This window comes from Cygnus olor, chromosome 22, assembly GCF_009769625.2.
Source record: "Cygnus olor isolate bCygOlo1 chromosome 22, bCygOlo1.pri.v2, whole genome shotgun sequence".
NCBI lineage: Eukaryota > Metazoa > Chordata > Aves > Anseriformes > Anatidae > Cygnus > Cygnus olor.
The window spans coordinates 6,536,098-6,557,646 of record NC_049190.1 but is presented as its reverse complement, the minus strand read 5'-3'; the positions used below and the strand labels follow the sequence as shown (position 1 = coordinate 6,557,646).

The following is a 21,549-nucleotide window of genomic DNA, read 5'->3' as shown; positions in this document are numbered from 1 at the left end:
AAGTCCTTTGTGCGAGTTTCTGTAGGCTCTGCAGCGTACCAGAAACACTCCCAAATCAGAGGGGGGCTGCAGCTGAGCAGGCACTTCTGGGCACTGTTGCAAAACTAACACAGAGCTAGAACTCAAAGCTTTCCCAAGGTAGCCTGTTTTGCTGCTTTTTTTTCTTTCTTTTTTTTTTTGCCTTTTTTATTTTTTATTTTTTTTTCTCTCCAGCTGGGGAAACTGAGGCTCCAAGCAGGGAATGCGACTCGCTTGGAGTTACAGAACAGTCACAAAAGGAATATAGGTCTCCCCAGACCCAGCCTCGCCGTTACTAACCCACCTCACCTACCGTAGGCTCTGCTAAGGGTGCTTTAGGTGCCACTGCGGACGTGATGTTTACAGCCCCCAGCCCTCCACTTACACACCACCTCTGAATTCATTGCAGTGAATTAAGTCTCCCAACACTTCTGTGAAGTGGCTAAATATATCCAGCGAGCAGAGCTCATGCCAAAAATAAGTCACTAAATGCATTAAACTTTGTGTAATAAAATAAGGAACACTTCCAATAAATTCTTGCTTTGCTCTTTCAAGATTGCTGTGGCTCGCACTGGTAACTTAGCTGCGCTGCCAACGTGAAGCGCAGGACTGCCGCCTGCTCGGGCTGCCGGCCGGCTGCGGAGCTGATCCGGAGGGAAGGGGTGCCACCCAGCGGCCAAAGGACAGAAGACACCTCGTGGATGGCTCAGCTCGGTCTGACAGCTCCCCTGCGTGGGCTTTAGCATCCTAGCCTGCCCCGGTGGCGGGTTTTCTTACCAGAACTCTGCAGTAACTTCGTCTCTGAGCTGCAGAACTTACGTGAGATGTGGCCACCCGGGAGGGCAAGGGCTTTAATGCTTTCTGTGCTTAAAGCTGGCTAGCGGTTTGCAGATGGGAGGTGGAAAGAGGTTGTCTCATTTGCAGCCTCCCCTTGCCTGTCCAGCTCCCTGGAATGGGGAGAATTTGTCTTTCTCGTGCAGCAGAGAGTTTGTTCAAGTCGTGAGTTTTACCAGGCAGATGCTTCCGCCACAGGACAACATGTTGTGTATTCGCCCAGCTGTGGAGAGAGGGCTTCAGCCTTCCTCACTCTTGTCCCAGTGAAATCATCACAGGGTTATACTTGATTTAGGAGCAGTGACAGTGCTGTCATAGAGGTTCCCCAGGCTGCAGCAGCAGGCTGTGGGCACAGATTCACTGGAGGGTTTAGGATCTTTCTCTGTTTCCCACATCCGTGCTACAGCAGGGGCTCTGCTCACATTCCTTGCATTGTGCTGTGGTTTCCCTCTGCTTGTGTGGGGAACAAGCATTGGGCCTGCACCATGACAGTTCAAGGCAGGGGTTAATTGAAGGGGGCAAAATAAAAGGGAGAGGGAAATAAAGGCTCTCCCCAGCTGAATTCACTTGTGTCTAACCACATCAGTTTGGTGCCTGGGGAGAGGAAGGAGGCTGTGACACCTCAGCTGCTCTCATTTGTGTTGGGGCTTTGCACACTGCTGACTCGTTTATGGGGGAGTAGTTGAGTTTACAAGAAGCACGTACATGCAGAAGTTATCCAGGCAGTTGCTGTGAGCTGGTTAGCAGTGGTGTGCCACATTCCTGCGATGCGAGTCAGTGTGAGTATCTAAACAGTTTGCTAGGGTTTGTTTTATTATTATTATTTAGGGGTCTCTTCACCCATTACTACCAAAGGGTGTGTGGAGACAGCTAACCAGCACGTGTCAGTTTAATAAAAGCAGTTATTTTAATTCATGGCCCTTTCTCCAGCAGTCAGCAGGATGCCGTATTCATTTGCCAGCAGGGGGGTAAATCTATTTCAAAATGATTGAAATATTATGCACAGCTTGAATGAATGTTTAAAATAAATACAGTAGAAGAAACATGTTGTTTGTGAAATGAGAAGATAAATTAAATTTAGTGTAGACACATTATTCCCAAGCTTAGCTGCTTGGCTAGCACTTTCACAGCTAAACCCTTTAGGCCTTAATCCAGCAGTAAGTACATGGTCTGATTTCCTCTCCCGAAGAGAAAGAGACTTGCTTTGCTTTATACCAACCCAGCTGTTAGCCCCTGCATCATACTCCACTGTGTGGAAAGGACTAGTTGTGGAAAGGGCTAATTGTTTCTGCTACAGTATGGACAGATTGCAGACTGGATGGACAGACAGGGAGGGAGAAGAGAACCATAAGGCTTTAGAAAAGAGTGCTGTAGAGAGGCAAAAATGAAACGCTGTCACGGGTAAAGAAACCAGTCTTTGTTTTCCAGTATCGGATCTGTGGTTCCCTCCAGCCACTTCTGCTTAGCAAGATTAAATTTATTTTCATCCTCTTAACTGAACTTTCTTTTAATGGCAGTACGGGTGACAGCCCCCAAAATAGATTTCCTATGGAGTCTGTCCTGAGTGGCACTGTGTGCGGCATGTCTCCCGATAACCTTTTTTCCCTGCCCTGGGACGTTATCTCTCTGGTGACAAACAGCCCTCTCTGGACAGAAAGAGGAAATTCCACTCATTGTTCTCTTGCTGCTGGGCTCTGGCTGCAGGGCTCTCTCTATCTCCTGCCGGCTGCACCGCGGGCAGGCGGCACTGGCAGCCGCTTCCTGAGGTGACAGTCAGCAAGAGGGCTTCACTCCTAGATTCCCAGTTCAGTCCCAGTATGATCCCTCTCCAAGTAAGCTTGATAGCTCAGCCATGGTCCTGTCAACCTGGGGTCTGTCCCCCCGGTGCTGTCTCTGTTCGTGCAGCAGCCGGTTCCACCTCTGTAGTGCTAAAACGTGAAAGAACACAATCGCCTTTCTGATACTGTAGGCAGCAAGGTGGCTGTTGAGCAAGGTACAACCGAACAGTCGGAAGGTGTGAACATCAGAACATCAGATGGCATTCAGAGTCATCAATGGCAAACAGCAATCAGGTGGCGATCCAAACTGAGCAATCCTTGCAGTGAGATCAACTGTCTTCTGTTTGAGTTGTGGTAGCTCTAAATGCTTCTAGGCACAGAATAACATCTCACACGTGTGGTATAGAGGCATAGGGGAAAAGGTTGGGAAAGCTGTCTCATGAAGAACTTAGAGACTTAGGATTGTGAGATAGCTTTACAAGGGAGGTGCCCAAAAGTGAGTTGTTTAGAAATCCTTTAAGATTTGGAGGATGTGCGCTGCCCTTGGACAGGCACTAAAGTAGTCTTTGATTTCTTTTTTTCCCCAGCACTAACATCGCAGACCAACTTTCATTAAAGAAAACAGGATTCATCCCTGTCACCTCACTGTCGAGGTGGACTGAACTTAAATGGATTATTTAAATGGATTTATGATTGATTTGTTTTTTTTTCTGTGCAGTAAAGACTATCTTCTTCAGTTAGGGGCATGTTGGTGTGTCTCTTCTCCCAGGGGTGAGGGGTGTGACTTGTAAGCCTTGAGTGCTGATAGTACTGCTTTCCAGGGAAGTTACACACAGGGCAACTGTGCAGGAAGTCTGCAGAGGAAATATAGCAGCAGTTATGGAAGGGCTGAGAAGCACTGAAGTAGCCTTTTGGTGCAGACAAGCCAGGCACTCTTGAGACTTCATTCCACTTCCCTGCTCACTCCTAGATTTCTGTGGATAGCCACTAATCGCTCCCTGCTTGTGCTTTGCCGTGCCACTCCATGTGGGCGATAATGACTGTCCTTCCAGATGGTCTGCGAGGCACTAATGGTCGGGGGGGCTCAGATGCTGTGGTGATTGGGGCTGTAAAAATAGTTTTACAGTTGGCGGTGCTTGCAAGACTGCAAAATCAGTACGCTTGAGATACTGGGCAATGTCTGTGAATTACCTTAAAGATCTCTGCTGGCAGTTGCAGCATGCCCTGCAGCCAGCTGTTGGGCAGCCGTATTTAGTGGCTGTGACCCGTGCTGGGAACAGAGCTTTGTGCTGACCTTTCCACCTAGAAGTGAAGATGGGTGTAACAGCCGTGCCTTGAAGAGAGGAAGGACTGAGACAGTTGAGAATTGGCTTTTAAAGTGCTTTAGTCACATAATTGTTCTTAACATTGTTCTTTGTACAGCCGAAGTACTTTGTCCCGCATTACAGATGGCAACTAGGAAACAGTGATTTGTTCTGAACCAACAAAGGGGTTGATGCTGCACTGGGGCTGAGACCTGAACAGTCTTGGTTTCCAGATGTTTATATTTCTACTCTCACAGTCCATTCATTTACAGAATTGTCTTATCATTTGACTGCTTAATTCTCCCTTTCTTTAAAAACCACTCAGTCCAACAGCATTTTAAAAGGCCCTTCTGTTTTACCAAAGTGGTGAAAATAGATGAGCTGAATTACATCACTGGAAGAGTTCCCAAAAAACCTCCCTCTTTGGTCCGTCACTTGGACTCTCAGCAAAAGAACTAGTTGGGAAAACAAAAGCTGTGAGGATGTGGAAATTCACCAAAAAGCTATTGAAGCATCTCGTATTTGAAACTTAAATGTCAAAAATTGTACCAGGAAAATGTTCACCACCACTTAGCTACCACTGAGCGGGACTCATTTGCTATAGAGGTGCACATTTTGCTGCGGTGAGATGAACCATTTGGAACTAAACCTGAAGTTGATGGTGGGGGAACCTCTGCATCTTTCCTGTGTTCTTGTTTTAAGAAGACTTTCATTCTTCAAGGAAAGAGATCATTGGTATTTGTTTTATGGGTTTTTTGAAGGATACATCTATTGCTGGGAGTTTCCTGTCTTTTCCCAGAGAACTGCTTTTCTGCCAGGCATGAAGCAATCAATGTATTCATCTCCCCACTGCGGCTCACCTTTCTGGACAATTGTCTTCAGAGATTTCCAATATATCACAAGTAGTCACCTCCTGGGGGAAATGGAGAGAAGAGTATCTGAAGGATGACACAATTAAGAATAAGCTACAAAATTCCTCTTCTCCCATTGTGGTCGTCTCTGCTTCTGCTTGTTTTTCACCTTCTACTTCTTCTACGTTTAGCTATTTCCCTGGAAGGAATCAGAGGCTTTCACAGAAGAGAAGCTTTTTTTTTTTTTTTAACTAAGTTGTAGATGCAGCAGGATGGTCCAAGCCAAGTTTTGTTGTTTCAACTACCTTCCAAGCACGTCCTATCCCTTAGTGCTCCATTTCTGTAGATGTACCAGCCTCAAAGAAAGAAGGGATTGTTTGAAAATATTTGAAAGTGCTCAAGTGGTATGGAGCCAAAGAATCTCCTTTCACAGAGGACTTTGGCAACCAGAAACATACATTTTTTGGAGATTTTGGCTCCTAAGTCCCTTTGTATTTTTTTCATATTTACCTTCTGTCTCTCCTTTTCATGTTCTCATTCTGACATCTGTGCATCTTTAGCATGATTTAAAGTTTCTCTCCATCTTTTCAGGCTTTTTAAGACCTGCATGCCTCTGGGAACTTAGGTTAGTTGGACACTCCAACTTAGCAGCTTCATAAAATGTCCCATAGGTATAAAAATAAAAATTCTATGAAATATATAGCATAGTTAAATAGTGTTCTGGAGATCACTGGTGTGTGGGTCCTCTTTGATTTGAGGCTTATGAGAAGATAAATGCTGTTTTAGAGTTAAAACAAATCCGTGTTTCTTTTCTGTTTTACTAAGTTATTAATCTTCTCAAGATTGAATTCATTATGAAAAAAAGTGCAGTCTGGTAACTATTTGGAGCTACATTTTTGTGTCACTGGTTTCACTGGTTTCTGACAAGACAAAACCAGGATTGTCATAACCTTTCTTCTCTTTGGCTTTAGCTTCTTTCTCATTGTAGAGACAGAAGGCACAGTGTGGAGTCTCCACAGCTACTGTCTTGCTGAAGTTCTGGAAGTCTACTCTGTATTTCCCTTCTTTGGTCTTGGACACGATGGGAGCAAAGCGATAACCCCAGAGCACCTCTTCTGGGATGTAAGATGTCCTCACTTGACAGGTAGCGCTGGTGGCTTCAACAGTGCCATCTAAAAACACCACCAATTCAAAATCTTGCTGCAGAATGGTTTCTGCTGCTGTGTGGAAGAATGGACTGTTCTTGTCTATGATATGATAAATAGTTAATGGGGAAATGAAGAAGAGATTCTCATTGCCAGCATCAACTATAAATTCTATGTTGACCTGGTCCAAAATGATTGTCTCTCCTTCTGGGGTGATGGTGGTCTTCAAGAGTTTTCCATAGATGTGGCTCCCAATTAGCAGACTCTTCCTGAGGTTCGCTACCCTTATTAGGAGGCAGAGCTTCCCACCACGTTTGCTGATGACAGCATTCTTACTGAAGGTGATGGTCTTAGCCCGGTTTTTGGACCTTGATATCTTGGCCAAGATGGCACCACACATAAAGGAATTGATGATTACCCCCAAGATAGACTGGAAGATGAGCAGGAAAATGGCAGTGACACATTGTTCTGTGACACATCTGAAGCCATAGCCAATGGTTACCTGGGTCTCCAAGGAAAACAGGAAAGCTGAAGTCAGACCATTGATATTCTCAACACAGGGGGTGTGATTTATGGAAGGGTTGAATTCTGGAAGATCTTTGTGTATGTAGGCCACAACATACCAGAGGAGACCAAAAAGAAACCAGCTGCCTAAGAATGCTGAAATGAAGATAGTCATTTTGTATCTCCACCTCAGATCCAGGATAGTTGTCCATATATCAACCAAAAAGACAAACCTTGACTGCTCTACATTGCCAAACTCTATGTTGCACCTTCCATCTTTAGAAACAAGCCTTGCTCTTCGCCGGCTTCGCTCTGTGATTTGGCTGGCAAAGCGTTTCCGGAGGTAGTTGAACATTCCCTCTGCTGATAGGGCTCTGGAGAATGAGAAGTAATAAACATTATGGGTAATGCAGGTCTCATTTACCTGCGGGCAAGACGTAAAGCCTGACGAAGTCTCAAGACACTTGCTTAGGAAAAAGTTACATCATTTGCATATTTTCCCTTTGCTACTGGGGAGAAGTTCCAGTAAGTATATGAGGAAACTAACAGATTCTTGCCTAAGGAGCATTCCAGAAAAAAAATAATCATTTTGGCTTGCTCAGTAAACTCACAAAACTTTGAATCAGTCAACTGTTAACATTGTCCCCTGCTCAGTTGAATAAGCAGAGGCATAGAGAAGCAGCTGACCTCATTGTGGACATGAACTGGGAGACCAGGTGGGAAGTGGCTGAGTTTCGAGGTTTTTCTGCTTTCTAGAAGATGAAGTGGGGCCTAAGAAGTATGTGTGTGCATACATCGGCATTAGGAGACCCTGAATGTGACACAGGCAGTGAATTTAGGAAGAAATAATAGAGGCTGCAGAAGGTCTAATCAAGACAGGCAGATGCGGTTATTTTTAGCATAGTTATAGATTGGGTTTGAGGGTGTGAATTTCAAATTCTGGAAACACAAAAGCTGCGACTATTAGGTCAGAATAAAGTAAATGATTATATTCCAGCAACAGGGGTGTTGGATGTTTTCTCACCACAAAGGTAATGCTAAGACTAAAAGGGTCAGATTCTGAAATCCACCCTTAAAGGAAAATGCAGCTCTGTGTCCCTGTTAATTTTGTCCTTTGACTGGCCATGTTAACAAGAGACCCAGGCAATATGAGTCATTGATGGGGAAAATAATACAGATGTGTTCAGACTGGAATTTGGATCAGCCTGCATTTGGAAAGTTCCCAGATTTGGAGTTATTCAGACATGCAGGCATGGGGTGAGGTTGATCCACTGTAGAGTTAGTGGCTGCTGTGTTCACAGGCTGGTCTGGGGTCAGATTTTGACCCACAACTTAGGAAAGTTCTTAGAAGAAATAATTCATTTCAGAACTGATCACCCTTCAAGCATAAAATGTGTTCTCTTGCCAGAGAAGATGTGTTAGATTAGCTAAGGCACCCTGGAAATGTACCCTGTATGCCTATTTATTTAGCCTTTTGTTTAAACAAAATTCTTTTTGTGTAGCTGAATTTCGCTATGTACTGTAATCTCATTTCTTGGGGGCAAAATGCTTCAGCTCAGAAAAAACTCAAATTAAAAACTTGAGGGGAAACTATTCTCCCTGGTGACTCATACAAAGGATGTTCTGAGTTTACCGCATCTCTAAGGGCATAAAGTCCCCAGCCATGCAGAGATTCGAATGTTTCGGGGACCTGCAGCTACTGTGGCTGCTGTTTGCTTTAGAAAGAGGTGGCACTTAGTAGTGCATCTCAGATAAGGCGGTGCTGGGGACTTTTTGTTTGCTACTGGCTTGTTTTTGTTTTTTTTTGCTGCCGTTTTACCTTTCCCAGTAAAAGGTGGCACTGAACACTTACAAACACTTTCTGAGATGCGAGCTAAAGATGCTACATTACTAACCCAAAAGCCTGTGTCATATCACTGTCCCACCCTGGCTTCCATCTTGGCTAGGTGCAAAACACTTGGGCTCAAACCATAGTAAAACCGACTGCCCAATTTTCACTTGATTTCAGTGGGAATTATGTGTGGGAAGAGCTGTTGAGCTGCCTCAAGCCTTGATATCCTCTATCAAGAATGGGAGTAATCCATAGGAATATGCAGTGGATTACATATATTGACATGAGTTGTTTACTGTGAAATTTGTCTTATTTAGATTCAGCCATTTAAATGTTAGGTAATTGCCTATGCCAGTTGTACAGCTGACTCCTAATTGCCAGTAAAGGAAGAATATGAACCCTCTGAGGAGCCACTTGTCTTGTCTCCACACTTACAAGGTAATGAGCTGCTCTTTGGCAAATCTTTCTTTCATTTACTCTGGAGGCATCTAGATTGACTTGGAGAAGCTGCCTGATGTTTTAGCTGGCTAAAACAAGTCTTTCCATTAGACGTTATGGTTATGGGGACCACAGATTACCTTTTGATACAGTAATCAGTAGCAAGGGAAAATATTATCAGTAAGTAAAAATTAATTATTTTGTAAAGCCAGAAGTAAATTCTGTGATTTGATGTCCTCGCTTGTATCAACAGCCCTGAGAATGAATTTGTTCCTGTCCCATATAGCTGCCTTTTTTCTGCACTTAAGTGAAACCACCTTTCTCTGCTTATTAAATTCAGGATGACAAAAGTGAAGGTCACTTGTAATGTAGCTTTTCACTGTTTAAAACTTTTGCTGCTAATTTATTGGTTGTGAATGTAGCTGACAATGGTTAAACTTTAAGCAGGTACCCGAGGAAGGGGGAGAATGAGGTCACTTTCTAAACAATCCTCAAGTTTTATTTTCTTGATGCACTATTAATGTGTTCATGTTAATGCATAGTTTGAGCAAAAGAAAAAAACATTAATGTGCAACACACCATTCCCAGAAATGTTCCAGTGTTTAACTCCCCTGTGTGTGGAAACGTGCAGCTTCAGCTGTCATTGCTATTCATTTCATCCTTTTTGGCAGCAATGTGGACACTGTCAGTATCTGAACAGAGGCAGTGAGAGGTGCCCAGATGCCACACCCGTGCATCTTATGCTGCGTGTGCATGCTTTTGGCATAGGTCAGCTCCTAATCCTACTGAACAAGTGTGGAGGAGAGAAATCTGAGGGAGAAAACGGGTTTCTAATCTAGCCATCTTTCCACGTAGGTTTGTGACAAATCATAACCACAATTCTGGTAGGTCTGATTCAGCCCTCACTAGAAATCTTTCAAAATTTGACGAGGATCTGGACATACAAATCAACGGATAACAATCACAGAAGAGATGATGACAGCAAGCTAATCAGCATGGTCCAGACTGCAACCTTGAAAATAGATCCCCAGCTCTACCATTCTTTTCCTGCCTCTTTAAATCCTACATGCTGTCCTCAGACTGTTTTACAAGCCCTGTTTTAGCTACTCCCAAGTAGATAAAAGTCTGAAGAATTACACCCTTCTTCAGGCAGGATGACAAAGGAATTATCCCTTCATCAAATCTTTCTTGCTCCCCCACACAACTGAAGTGTGTTGATTCTCTTCAGCAAGACAAAAATTCCCTCCTGTATAAAAGCATGCTGCAAGTGTATCACAGACTGTCTAGAGGAGATTATATAAAGCAAGTTATATAATATAGCACTCGGTCCTTTCAGTTAAAATCAGCAAAGTAACCCAACTATGTCTTAGCTAATATTTACCAGAATATGTTTCCTGCTGGGCCCAAATAAATGTGGTATTGCAGTCTGTTCTGCATGTGAAATGTCTTGCTGTAGGAGTTAGCAATGTTGCTGTTGTCCCCCGGCATAATATGTTTATAGAAGGTGCACTGCACCGCTTGTATTAAGCGATGGGACATTTACCAATAGAACCACTCTGACTACAGATGACAGGTCAAGGTTAGCTACAAAAACAAGGAGTCTCTACTTTGCTGTTCCAGTCTCCTATTTCACAGAGATCACTGGCATAAGCAGAAACTTTTAGATTTCCGTTCTCAAATTCCTGATCTTTCCTAACTAACCTATTCCCTCTATCCAGAGTAATTTATAAATGCTAAGAAAGTTAGTTCTTTAGAGTTGCATTTCTGCTTTTCCTCCATCTATATTCCTGCAAGTAGGTAACAAGAGCCATAGAGTTCCTGATTGCTACATACCAGCCGGAGTTCCTCTGCTCACCCAGAAATGTAACTGAGTGGTCCTCTTCACTCCTACTTGTTTTCAGTTGTTTTGTTTTGAAAAATTTTGAACGCAGGGGATAATGACCAGGAGCTTTAACTGATCTTTGGGTAAGTCCTGAATGCAATGCTGGAAATCCGGGGAAATGGCTTTAATCTCAGTCACGTGCAGCACTGGTGGAGATCAGTGAGTGAAGGAAAGGGAAGGTGTTTGAGGCTTGATGGAGGTCGGGCAAGAACAATGCTTTGTCGCCTATTATTTCACTGAAGTTTTGATATCCATAGCTTCAAATATATTTCTTCCCTCAGCAATGGATGTATGAGCAAAGTTGACAGAGACTAATCATTAGGGGGAGACAGCATATATGAAAAGCAGCCCACTGAACTTGCAACTTTTGATAGAAATACATTTTTATTAGAGATTCAGATGAAGTTCTATTGAGCTTCGGCAGAAGAAAGGGGGATAACAGAGTTAAAGGGTTGTTTTTTTCAGTCCCATTTTGGTCTTTTCAAAAATCAGGTCTTCTTTCAGTCCTTTTCATAGTTTCTTTATGTTGAACTTTCTCTGAACAAAGTACATAAAATATCCAGTTCCTAATACATTATAAAATCCCTTTTTTTTTTCACTAGAAAAGCCAACCACAACACTTAGTCTCATTGTGTATTTTCTGTTGGCTGCTTTACTACTGAGAATTTTAGAGAGTACAGCTCATTTGCTTTTCAGTAGATGCCCTGGCTAGAGCAGGAATTTGCCTGCTGGGATGGGAGGGCAGTAGCAGTATCCCAACTCCCTGTCTCGCTGCTTCTATCAAAATTATATCAGAATCAAGGACTGCCAAAGAGAGCTGGCCTTGAATTGAATCAATTGTAAGTACAAAAAGAATATAACCTTGCCGACAGCAGCCAGTTACATTCAGCCCTAGGGATTTTTCTAAAAAGAATCTGATTTACACCATCCTCTGTGCCCACTTGATCTATGACAGACATGTTAACAAAGGGACCAGAAATGCTGGTACTGTCAAAATGACACAGGCAAGCTTTCGTCTTGGACTTGGCAATGTCATTGTTAGGTGTTTATTCCTGATATCAGATCTGAGCACTGAACACCGTGGCTGTACTTCCAAAGCGTTGACTGAAATTCGAGTTACACCTGGGAGACGTGATCCTTCAGTCTGGTGAAGCATGCTAACTGGGAGTCTTGGCACAGCCCCACTCCAAGTGACTATGTTTTGCTAACCTAAAGTCCAACTGGAATTTCTAGTGGGTACACCAAAGGATTTTATCCACTGCCTTGTCCCCTCTCCTGCCAAGCAGAGTTACTACAACATGTTAGAGCCGCCCTTTCCCATTCCAGTGATGGCTGTTTTTAAGCAAGAGAGGCAAGGTGGTACATACCTACCTGTGGGCTGTGCATTTTCTGTAATCACTGTGAATATGAAATATCTTTAGAACAGGTACCTTTTGTCTCAGATTACTGTAAACACATAGGTATGATCTATCCAGCTTTATGTGAGTCCACTTAAGTGCCCAACCTATCCTCTGTAGGCAGAGGGGAAGAAAGGTTCATCCTTCTGTCATTCAAACTGGGTGAATCGGGAGTGTTCCAGCCACCCCTGGCAGTGATAGCACAAGTACATGTGCCGTCTCCTCCCTTGCTTCCCCCATGTCCTGGTTCTTAAGGGAAGGAAACCTGTATGGACTGATGTATGGGGTGTATGGATTCTCCAGGAACCATCATTATGTAAGGGACTAAGAGACTTCAGGAAGACGGCTGTAATGCCTTGCCAGCTGGTTACAGTAGGGGTTTCTAACCCATTACCTTAATTGGATCTTCCTTCTCATTCTACTTTGTGCTTACTTTATGGAATTTGCTCTCTGCTTTGTTCTGCTGAGCATCCCTAGTGCCACTCACATGAACGTGCCTTGGAGCCGTACCTTTCACTGAGGCGTCAGTGATAACGCACAGTAGCTGCTTGCATCCAGAAACGTTGCTCACACTATGCCTGCTGCACATTGCTTGAAAAGACAAGCTGCAGTTTCCCCTCACACAGCTGACTTGAAAGAATAATTCATAAATGAGAACACAGGCAAATGAGTAAATGAAAGAACATGCACCACAACAACAGGCACTTGAGAAATCATGTTTTCTTGTAGGCTGGGACTGTTTGGGGTCCTCAAAGGTTAACACACTTGAGGTGTACAAATAAAAGGTTTACAGCAGTAAGGCCAGTACTGTCATTGTTAGCAATTAATATTCTGGTACTTAGTGCTGCACACAAAGTTAATCCATGGCTGCATTACTGAGGGAGAGAGCCTGAAGAGTTCAGCTGCGTGGAGAGCATATGTCTCATATGCAAACACCATCGACGCTTGGGTAAACATACAAAAGCAGCATTTCTTCCTGCCTTAGGAGCCACAGAGGCAAGAGGCCAGCCCTGGCCCACAGATACTCCCTTTCTGCCACTTACTGGAAACATGGCACTTGTAAAACAGCTGTCTAGACAAAAACATTTGCCAGCGCTCTCTAGCAATGATCACTTCATAGGGACTAAAGGAAACTTCATTATTTGATTATATATTTTTGCAGTGCCAGACTAATTTCTCAGCTAGACTGCATCTCCCGTAACGCCTTCTACTATGACAGAGAATTCCCGTGTTGCAGATGATCCAGTTCACCCTCAGGATATGTCGAGAGATATGCACTCATGCTGGGTATCTTGCCTCTGGAGAAGAGAGAACTGGGAGCTAAGCTGTCTTTACCATGTAGCAGGATTTCCCAACAGAACTATTTCTATTTTCAGACAATTAGGTTTTCACTGAAAACATTAATTTTTCAGCAGGAAGTGGCTCTCTGGGAGAAATTATTTCTCAAGCAAATTATATCTTTTGGGACTTCTCTTTGGTCAAAAGAAAAAGATTCTCCTTGCAGTGTTTTTGTGCATGATGTGTCATTGCGGTTGCAAAAGAAAAAATTGGGGCTTTAACACAACCAAAGTGTTATGCTACTTGAGTATTCTACTTACTGATTTACTGAAAAAATCTTGAAAATAAAATATTTTGCTTTCTGTTAAATTTTTCAAAGGAGAAAGGCAAGTTTTGTCCAGTCACTTTTCTTTTTTGTTGCCAGAAAAAGGCATTACACTGTAAAGGTGTGGGGACGGAGGCTGTAATAAGTCTCACCTGTGTGACTGAGCAGAAGCAATCTGTAACCACAGAGCTTATTGCAGTAATGTGTGTGCTGGGAAGGCTGTACCGCATAAACAGCACCTATAAAAGTCACGGGGAAAATGGACACAGTCATGTGAGCCAATTCTGCGCGCACTCTCATTTTGTTATTCTTTGCTGAGTTATTAAATGGGTTGAATCATTAACTTACAATTTGTTTCTGCAGATTGGCAATGTCAAGTCTCAGTCATCAGCTCGGTGCACTGAAAGGGCTTTCTGCAAACGCCCTGAAGGCTGAGAGGCAGCTGACTCAGGTATCAGCCACACAGCTAGAAGACAGCCGCTACCCAAGGCAAGACCAGCTTTGAACACCGTGACAGTTCTGACCCTGATTTGGCATCTGATCTCAAGGTATCTCAGCATTACCCTGTCATTTCAGAGCTTCCATTCACATAAACTCTTTCTGTCCAACATGTTGGTGACTTTAAATTGATAGTGGCTCTGTACCACCCCAAAAAAGACCTAGCAATGGGTATGACTGAAGATAATGACAGAAGGACCTAGAACCGAGAGAAAATATTTGGCATTGTTACAACAGCTCCCAGCATGGTTGGAAGAAGGCTCTTGCTTACTCAGTGCACAAGAAAAGCATGAAGTTGCTCTCTTTGCACTCTGCACAGCACTAAAGAAAAGCAAGAAATCAAATGTTGCTATGATACCAAGTTTTCTCACAGTAGTTCACATCACAGGGTATAGCTAATTTGAGTAGAGCTGCAGTAAGAGAATACTCAGAACAGGCTGCAACAGCCTTGCGTGCCCTGCCGTGTGGTCACACACGGCATGCTCAGTCAGCCTTAGAGACAGGATTGGATTTACTATTTGCCAGACCTGTAACACTCCTTCTGTGTGAACCTGAGGAAGATAAGAGAAAGGCAAATGAGCACCTAACCTGGATTATACTGCAGTAGGAAGAGTTGAATTCTGCCTCTGTGTTTTGGTGACAAAGACTGCACACAGCTTATTGGTGCTTCAACCAAATGTTTGCAACTCATGGTATGAACTGCACACTGCAGTGTTGTTGCTCTGCTGCAATCTTTCAGCTGCTTATAGAAACAGGGTAAACAGTGCAGTGGGTGGCTGTCCCAGTCAGCAGTCGGGAATATTTTCATATAGCTTTAAGAACACTGTCCTACTACAGTCCTTACCTTAGCTAGGCTGTAAACTTAGCGTCCCGATATTTTGTGGCTAGCAAGGTGACTTTAATATTGCTAAACCATCAATCTAACCACAGCAGAATAGCTGCAACCTTGATCTTGATAAACCAAATTCAAATCCCTGCTTTGCAAGGTTGCCATTGGGAGCCTCAGCCTCAGGCATTTCTCAGATGGCGAGATTGTGAGGAAAAAAAGAAACTGGAGATGTACCAGATGATGTGATAGATGGTAGCTGCATTCTGCAGCAGTAGCCTGCGGTTCCACCTAAATGGTTAAGGATGTGAAGAGAAGAAAGTTGGATTCATTGGTCTGGAAATAGGCAGTTTTTAATCTGTAGTCCTGAATGTGTGGTCTCAGACTGTTTCCATTGCTTTCTAACTCATTTTCCTTGTCTGCAAAGGAAATAACAGTAATTCCACTACTTTATATGCAACTGCAAAGCTATTTTAGTACTGATACTGTTTTTTTTCATGCTGTAGAATGTTATGTTATTACAGAGCAACTTTCGGATTTCCTGTACTGAGTAGCATGTTGCTTCAGTAGTAACTGAAATGATCCCTGAACACAGCTGTCATTTATAAAGTATTTTTGGATCTTTCAGGAGCAATGGTGCACTATGAATACAAATTATTGCTATTTTTTCCATAGAGAGGGCAGCTCTTTCATACTTTTTTCGATTGCTTTCTTAAGATAAAGAACAAAGTGAGGAAGGTCTTTTCTCAAGATGAAAGTTTGTGTTCTTGTGTATCTTTCTCCTTGGAAAATTTATATCACTGAACTGTGTGTATAGTAGTTTTCAGTCCGCACAAGTCAGTTGCCAGACATTAAAGACTTGCTACATTGCAGCACAAATTCTATAAGGCTTAATACTTAGAACCTCTCATTCCCCTTCCTTTGGTAACTAGTACTCTCATAAGTGAAACCCACATATATTTTATGAGAGTTTTTTCTACTATTAGTTCTTTTACTACTTTTCCATCTATTTGTTGCTTTTCTCTGCTAATTGATTTTATTTGGCATTGTTTTGTAATCCAATTCTCCTGGTTTCTTGAGTCTCTGTGCCAAGGATCATAGTTTCTCTTAGGCAGAAATATTAGCAGACTACTTCCTTCATGAGCATGTGTTAGGACCCTCTGAATGACTGTGGCCTGTCTGACATTCAGAAGGGACATTCAGAAGTTTTCCAGTAGATTTATCAAAGGAGTATCATTCCAGACTTGCTCTCCATTAATAGGAATTTTGGCCTTATTTCCTTGAACTTACTGTTTTATCCCAGAAGGATAAAGAGAGACCCTGATTCCTGTAATCAGTCAGGTGGGCTACAGCTGGTAAAAGGGAATGGGAGCATCTAGGAGGGACAATGTAGCATCTCACTTCACATTGTGTGTCTAAAAAGCAAAGAAACAAACAAGTGAGATCATAAAATTGTTAAAAATGAAAATGGCTCATTGCATTTTTGAAGAGATGCACATTCACTTATACCCTTTTGGATAGTTTAGACTCTCTCATATAGGAGGTCTTCCTAGAAATCTTGAAGTTAGGTAATCAGTCAATCAGTCATGCATTTGACTACAAGCCTCAAATATTCTGTGGGACACCTGTTCTTTTTTCCCCTTATCTACCAGAATGTGCCCCTCAAGCAGTCAAAAAAAAAAAAAAAAAAAAGCTTAGGGCACTGAAGTTCATGGCAATGTCATAGAGTAATCTGCCCATCTGACATTCTGCACTTACTGAAACACATGATCACCTACCTGCTGATCTGCCATACTCCTTTTTCTGCTCACTGCGCCTGCAAGTCTGTCACACAGCAGCTGCAAGGTAGATTGGTACTTGCTGGCTGATGCTGCATGTTTAATCAGTTGAGGTTCAACAGTAAGAGTATCAGACATCAGTAGTTTGAAAGATTTCTTTCCGTCATTCAGTGCTCTGATCACAAGCGCTGGCAGCACTGCAAACTTTGATTGGCAGATTATGTCCTACCTCTGGTTCCTGATGTCTGATTTCTATGATGTTCAACCAAGCCGTCTAGATGCATCTTGTCCCCTTACAGTCTCATCTCAACAGTTTTTCCCTCATCTCTGCTTGGCTGCTGCATCTGACTTGTGAGATTTTCAGCTGCAGTCAAAGGTATCAAAGACTTTTTGTGCTCTTTAATATGAGGTTTGCTGAAGCAAGTTTTGTCTGTCTGAATTAGAGAGCCAGAGCCCACCTGTGCCTAATGGATTGGTTAAAATGTTCTTGTGACTTACTACAATTGAATGCCATTAAAGCTGAACATTTCAGGAGCAAGTTTTGAGAATCAAATCTCAGATGGCAGCTATTTGCCTAATATTCTACTTTTTTTTTTTTCCACATCTCCAGCAGAAAGCAAACAACTTTTAGTTACAGAAGAAAGCTGATTATTCCCTGAAATACTAAAACTCCAAACTGCCCCTTTCACGCTAATTTCTGCTTTCAGGGGCGTGCACAGTGCCTTTTGAAGGTATTGGGGTACACCAGCTGCAAATCTAAAGACAGAGACAGTCTGCTGTCCCTGGGGTATGCAGTGTTTCGGCAGTACAGCTTTTTCTGTTCCAACCCTTCAGTTACTTTTGTGTTCCTAATTATTTATATAAGTGTAATTGACTTGCAAGACATTTCTGGCTTTCAGTGCACATTGAGTGAATTATTGACCCATCACATGGGTCATTGATGTGAAGAGACATATGAACAAACTGGGTACAAAATAGCTACTTCGCATTCTTAATAGCAAATGTAAGCCATTAATAACTTTGCTTGATGCACTCAGAGTCTGCACAATTTTAGTTTAACATGCATATGGCTGAGTTCATCCTCAGTGTAATTTGAAATTCATTGGGCATGGACTTCATCTCCTTATGCTACTTTAAAATCTTTCCTGTGTTGAGATGTGATATGCTAATTCCAGAGTTTATGGCTGACTTAAGATGCTACATTTGAAAAATCAAATCCAATTAAATCAACTTATTACCAAGGTCAGAGACTAGTATTCAGCACATTCTATTCTTTGTTGTTTCACAGTAAAGAGTAAACTTAGCAAATATATTGTGTCTCAACCCATAAAGCAAGTTGATCTGTCCTAATAAGAAGGCTTCTGGCTGCAGCACCTAGGAAGCATAATCAAGTGTTAAAATATTCCCTGGAGAGTCCAAATATTGGAGCCTAGGTCCCAGCTTTTCCCTTCTTGTTGTGTACTATGGGACAAGTGCTCTCCTCTTAGTATCTGTTTCCCCATCTACTCTTAATATGGAAGTAAAACTAGGATGTCGTGTGGATGAATTCAGTGACTGCAAAGAGCATCAGTTTACTGTAGTCAGTATTTTAATGGAGCTCATGTTTTAGGAGAATACATAGATAGAAGATGCCCAATTGCCATATTGGTAGAAACTTATTTATTATCAGAATAATAAGAAGAAAAGCTTATGTGTGCCTAATATCTTAATATTCTGAGTAAGGATTGAAAAGAGGGGCATATACAATGTTTTTCTGAGATGGACAAATATTAAGCTGATTAGTAGGTGCTAGGCAGATGAAAGTCTTTAGTTTGAGTGCTCACACTGGGCAAGTCTTGTATTTAAGTTATCCTATCAACAAAGTGCCCAGTGGCTCTTTGTGCCTCATAATGTTCAACATCTGTCGCATTTCCAGCAGAAGGTTGTTATATTCCAGACAAGACCAGACAGACATGAGATGAATGTTGCATTCTTAGATACCCTTTACAAATAACCCACTGTCTCTTTTCCAGTGGAAAGCATAGCTTAATCTGCACAGACAACTTGCATCTGTCCTGCTTGCATTATGAGCTTAAGTCTCACTGAAAATCTTTTCTACGGTGTGGAGTCATTCCACCGACCTGAGGGAATTTATTGAAGAGCCTACATTAGTAGCTCAGATTCTTCAGAGTTCCTCTCCAGTCATCAAAAACTGGCACCTCAAGGTACTTTTCATCCATCTCGTCACTCCTGTCAAACTTAGATAGCTGACTCTCCAGCTACACAAGCTCTAGGTACCAAAATTCCTATTTTAACTATTTCTGTTAAGTGCCTAATTTGAACACAGGGCTAAGTTACTTCCGAAAACAAGGCTCTTATTTCAGTTACTAATAAGCATTTAGAAATCTTGTGTCAGTTGTCCTAGTTCATACAGAATTCAAAGCAGACCTTGGGATGTGATTTGAGATTTCCATAGTCCTAGCAAAGTGGTGTAAATCCGATGAAGGATTCATTTCACCTCACTTTACCCCTCAAAGTTTTAGGAAAGCCCAGGCAGCTGATCTGGGATACCAGAGCTAGAGTGTAAGAGGACTGGAAGAGCTGTTCTATACAGCATCTCATCTCACCTGCACACCACCAGGTTGTGTGGACATCCTGTGTGACAAGTTTAGATATAATATCCAAATTTCAGGTGAATGAAGGAAGTAAGATCAACTCCCTTATCTCTTGACCTTACTCCCACACATAGTAGCTGTTCAGATTGCAGTAGCTGTATCTATGTGGTGAACGTTGCTTCTATAATTCCCTGTTTTTCTCTTTGGGACAGAAAGCTCTAGGGCTTCAAACAGGAAATATTTTGCTGTTTGTTATCTGCTTCATGGTTACTCTGTGAACACTTCTCCCTAAACAGAAGCACAGAAGGCAGTTGAGAGAGTTTATTAAAGTATGAGCCAACTTAAATTACCTTGCATTTATTGTGGGATACTGTGGAGAAGGCACATTTGCATATCAAAACTCTGTGTTGTGAAATCAAGAAATAAATAAAACTATCTTATCTCTGTGAGCACTCAGTATGGCATGTGCAAACTTATCAGCCACCCACAGGCTGAATGTGGTCCAAGTTACCTGTTCTGTAGAAAAGGCTTGTGAAGATATTCAGGGTGAACTAACGAAAGAGTGTGAATCTCAGCTGTTAATCTCCTTCTCCAATATGCTCGCCAAACCACAAGCCTGTTTTGCAGACAAGAAATAGAACCTCAGGCTATATAGTGCTAGTACATCTTTTGTTGGGCTGTGCTGCTTAAGGAACAGATGCCTGGCACTTCTGTAGCAACTTTGCTTTGTCTTGTGATTGTATGTAAAGGAGGGTAAAGCTGCATCCTTCTGCCAAACTCCCTCATTCCCACTGTAGTCCAGAGATGTAAGGATGTACCTTAGTGTTACGATGAGCTGCTGATTACATTTGAAACACAAGAGGCCATTAGTATCTTTCAGGTACAGGATGCTCAAACTGCATGGCTGGAAAGTGCCTTCCACTATCACGCCCCTTCAAGGACCAGCCATTTACCCCAGAATATCACTGCTTACCAGCCATTGGGGGGGGGTCCACAGAACTTCTGCCAAGAAACGTGAATTCCCAGAGCTGTTCTCTGTTACATTTCTCCTGGAACAGTCAAGGGCAGACAGATCTGGATGGAGCTGGAAACCAGCAAGAAAGTTGGTGAAAGGAAATGAGGCATGAGAGCCTCTTTCTACTACCTGTCTCGTTCCCCCCGCCAAAGGGTGGCTGAAAGTTGAGGGGGGGTCGCCTGCTGCTCCTGCACATGTCAAAACTCACTTAAATGCCTTGGAAGGTTCTGAAACCAATAGTAGCCTGTGGTTGGTAGCAATGCAATTTGCCTGTTGTTACTAGGGCTGGTGGTTAAGCCAGATGAACAGATGCCAAGATAAATATCGCTGGGGCATAAGACATCAAGCATGAGTGTGATAATGGAAAGCGATCTAGAGAAAACAGTAGCATCAACAAGTGCTTTTCAGGAAAGGTCAAAGAAGGTTCTTAGGAACTTGCATTGTGAGCCACCTCCTGCATTTATGGTGCACTGTCTGCAGGGTGCACAAGGGGTGGAAGCTTCTGATTTCTGAAAATAGTGTATTGACACAGAAGGTCTTGGGGTAGACAGGTCTGAGAGGCAAGAGAGTGGGAGCCAATACAGGAAATCCCGTCTATTGCTTCTACCATACTGGGAGAGAGCTTGGAGAGCTTGGGGAGGTCAAAAACAGAAGTTGGCTGGCTGCTTCCCCTTTGAAGAGGGAAGTAATAAGCAGGGAGCTTTAGTGTCCCTTGAGGGGATCTGGATTTGACTCTAGTGGGAATTTTAGGTTGCCGAATTGGTTTAAGGTAAGCACTACTTTAAAATTCCCATTAGTGATCTGAACCAAAAGAAACTGGATTGTAGGTGTTTCAAAGCAGGCTAAAAGATTAGTGGCACAAAGAACACTGACACGACATCACCAGAACAAAAAGAAAGGCCTAAAAAATGAGAAGGGAAAGAATTAAGTGCTTCATTGGTCCTGATTCACAGCTTTGAGCCAAATTTACACTGGACTGATTCCATTGAAATTAGATGAATTATACCTGTATTCAGTTTTAGTAATTGTCCCTTTCATTCATATTTAGTTAGCCTAGTAGGTAAATGTTTAGGGAAAGCTTTGAAGAACCTAATCTCACATGACAAGTCAGGTACTGGAGCCTGTCTTCTCTGTCCCAGATACTCTGAAAGATTCCTGGGAAAACCAGGGAAGGTGAGAATACATATTTTGAAAGTGAATGGAGTATTAAAAGAAATGCTTAAGATAACAAAAGTAATTAAGGCCAGAGAGTC

The 21,549-nt window shown here is 42.6% G+C and overlaps 2 protein-coding genes across 3 annotated transcripts in view; one reads left to right on the top strand and one right to left on the bottom strand.

Moving 5' to 3' along the window:
• The first annotated feature begins 1,419 nt into the window (after window positions 1-1,419).
• Window positions 1,420-21,549, top strand: part of KCNJ5 (potassium inwardly rectifying channel subfamily J member 5) — a 59,219-nt gene continuing 39,089 nt past the window's right edge. Inside the window, exons 1-3 of one of the 2 annotated variants that reach the window (XM_040534093.1) lie at window positions 1,420-1,631; window positions 13,685-13,858; window positions 13,949-14,133. The gene's annotated coding sequence lies outside the window, so the exon portion shown is untranslated. The remainder of the gene's footprint in view (window positions 1,632-13,684; window positions 13,859-13,948; window positions 14,134-21,549) is intronic. The other variant, XM_040534092.1, reaches the window with a different exon arrangement.
• On the bottom strand, window positions 5,596-6,876 carry KCNJ1 (potassium inwardly rectifying channel subfamily J member 1). Its single transcript, XM_040534094.1, has one exon. It carries the CDS (start codon window positions 6,787-6,789, stop codon window positions 5,674-5,676), a length of 1,116 nt encoding a protein of 371 aa, XP_040390028.1. The 5' UTR covers window positions 6,790-6,876; the 3' UTR covers window positions 5,596-5,673.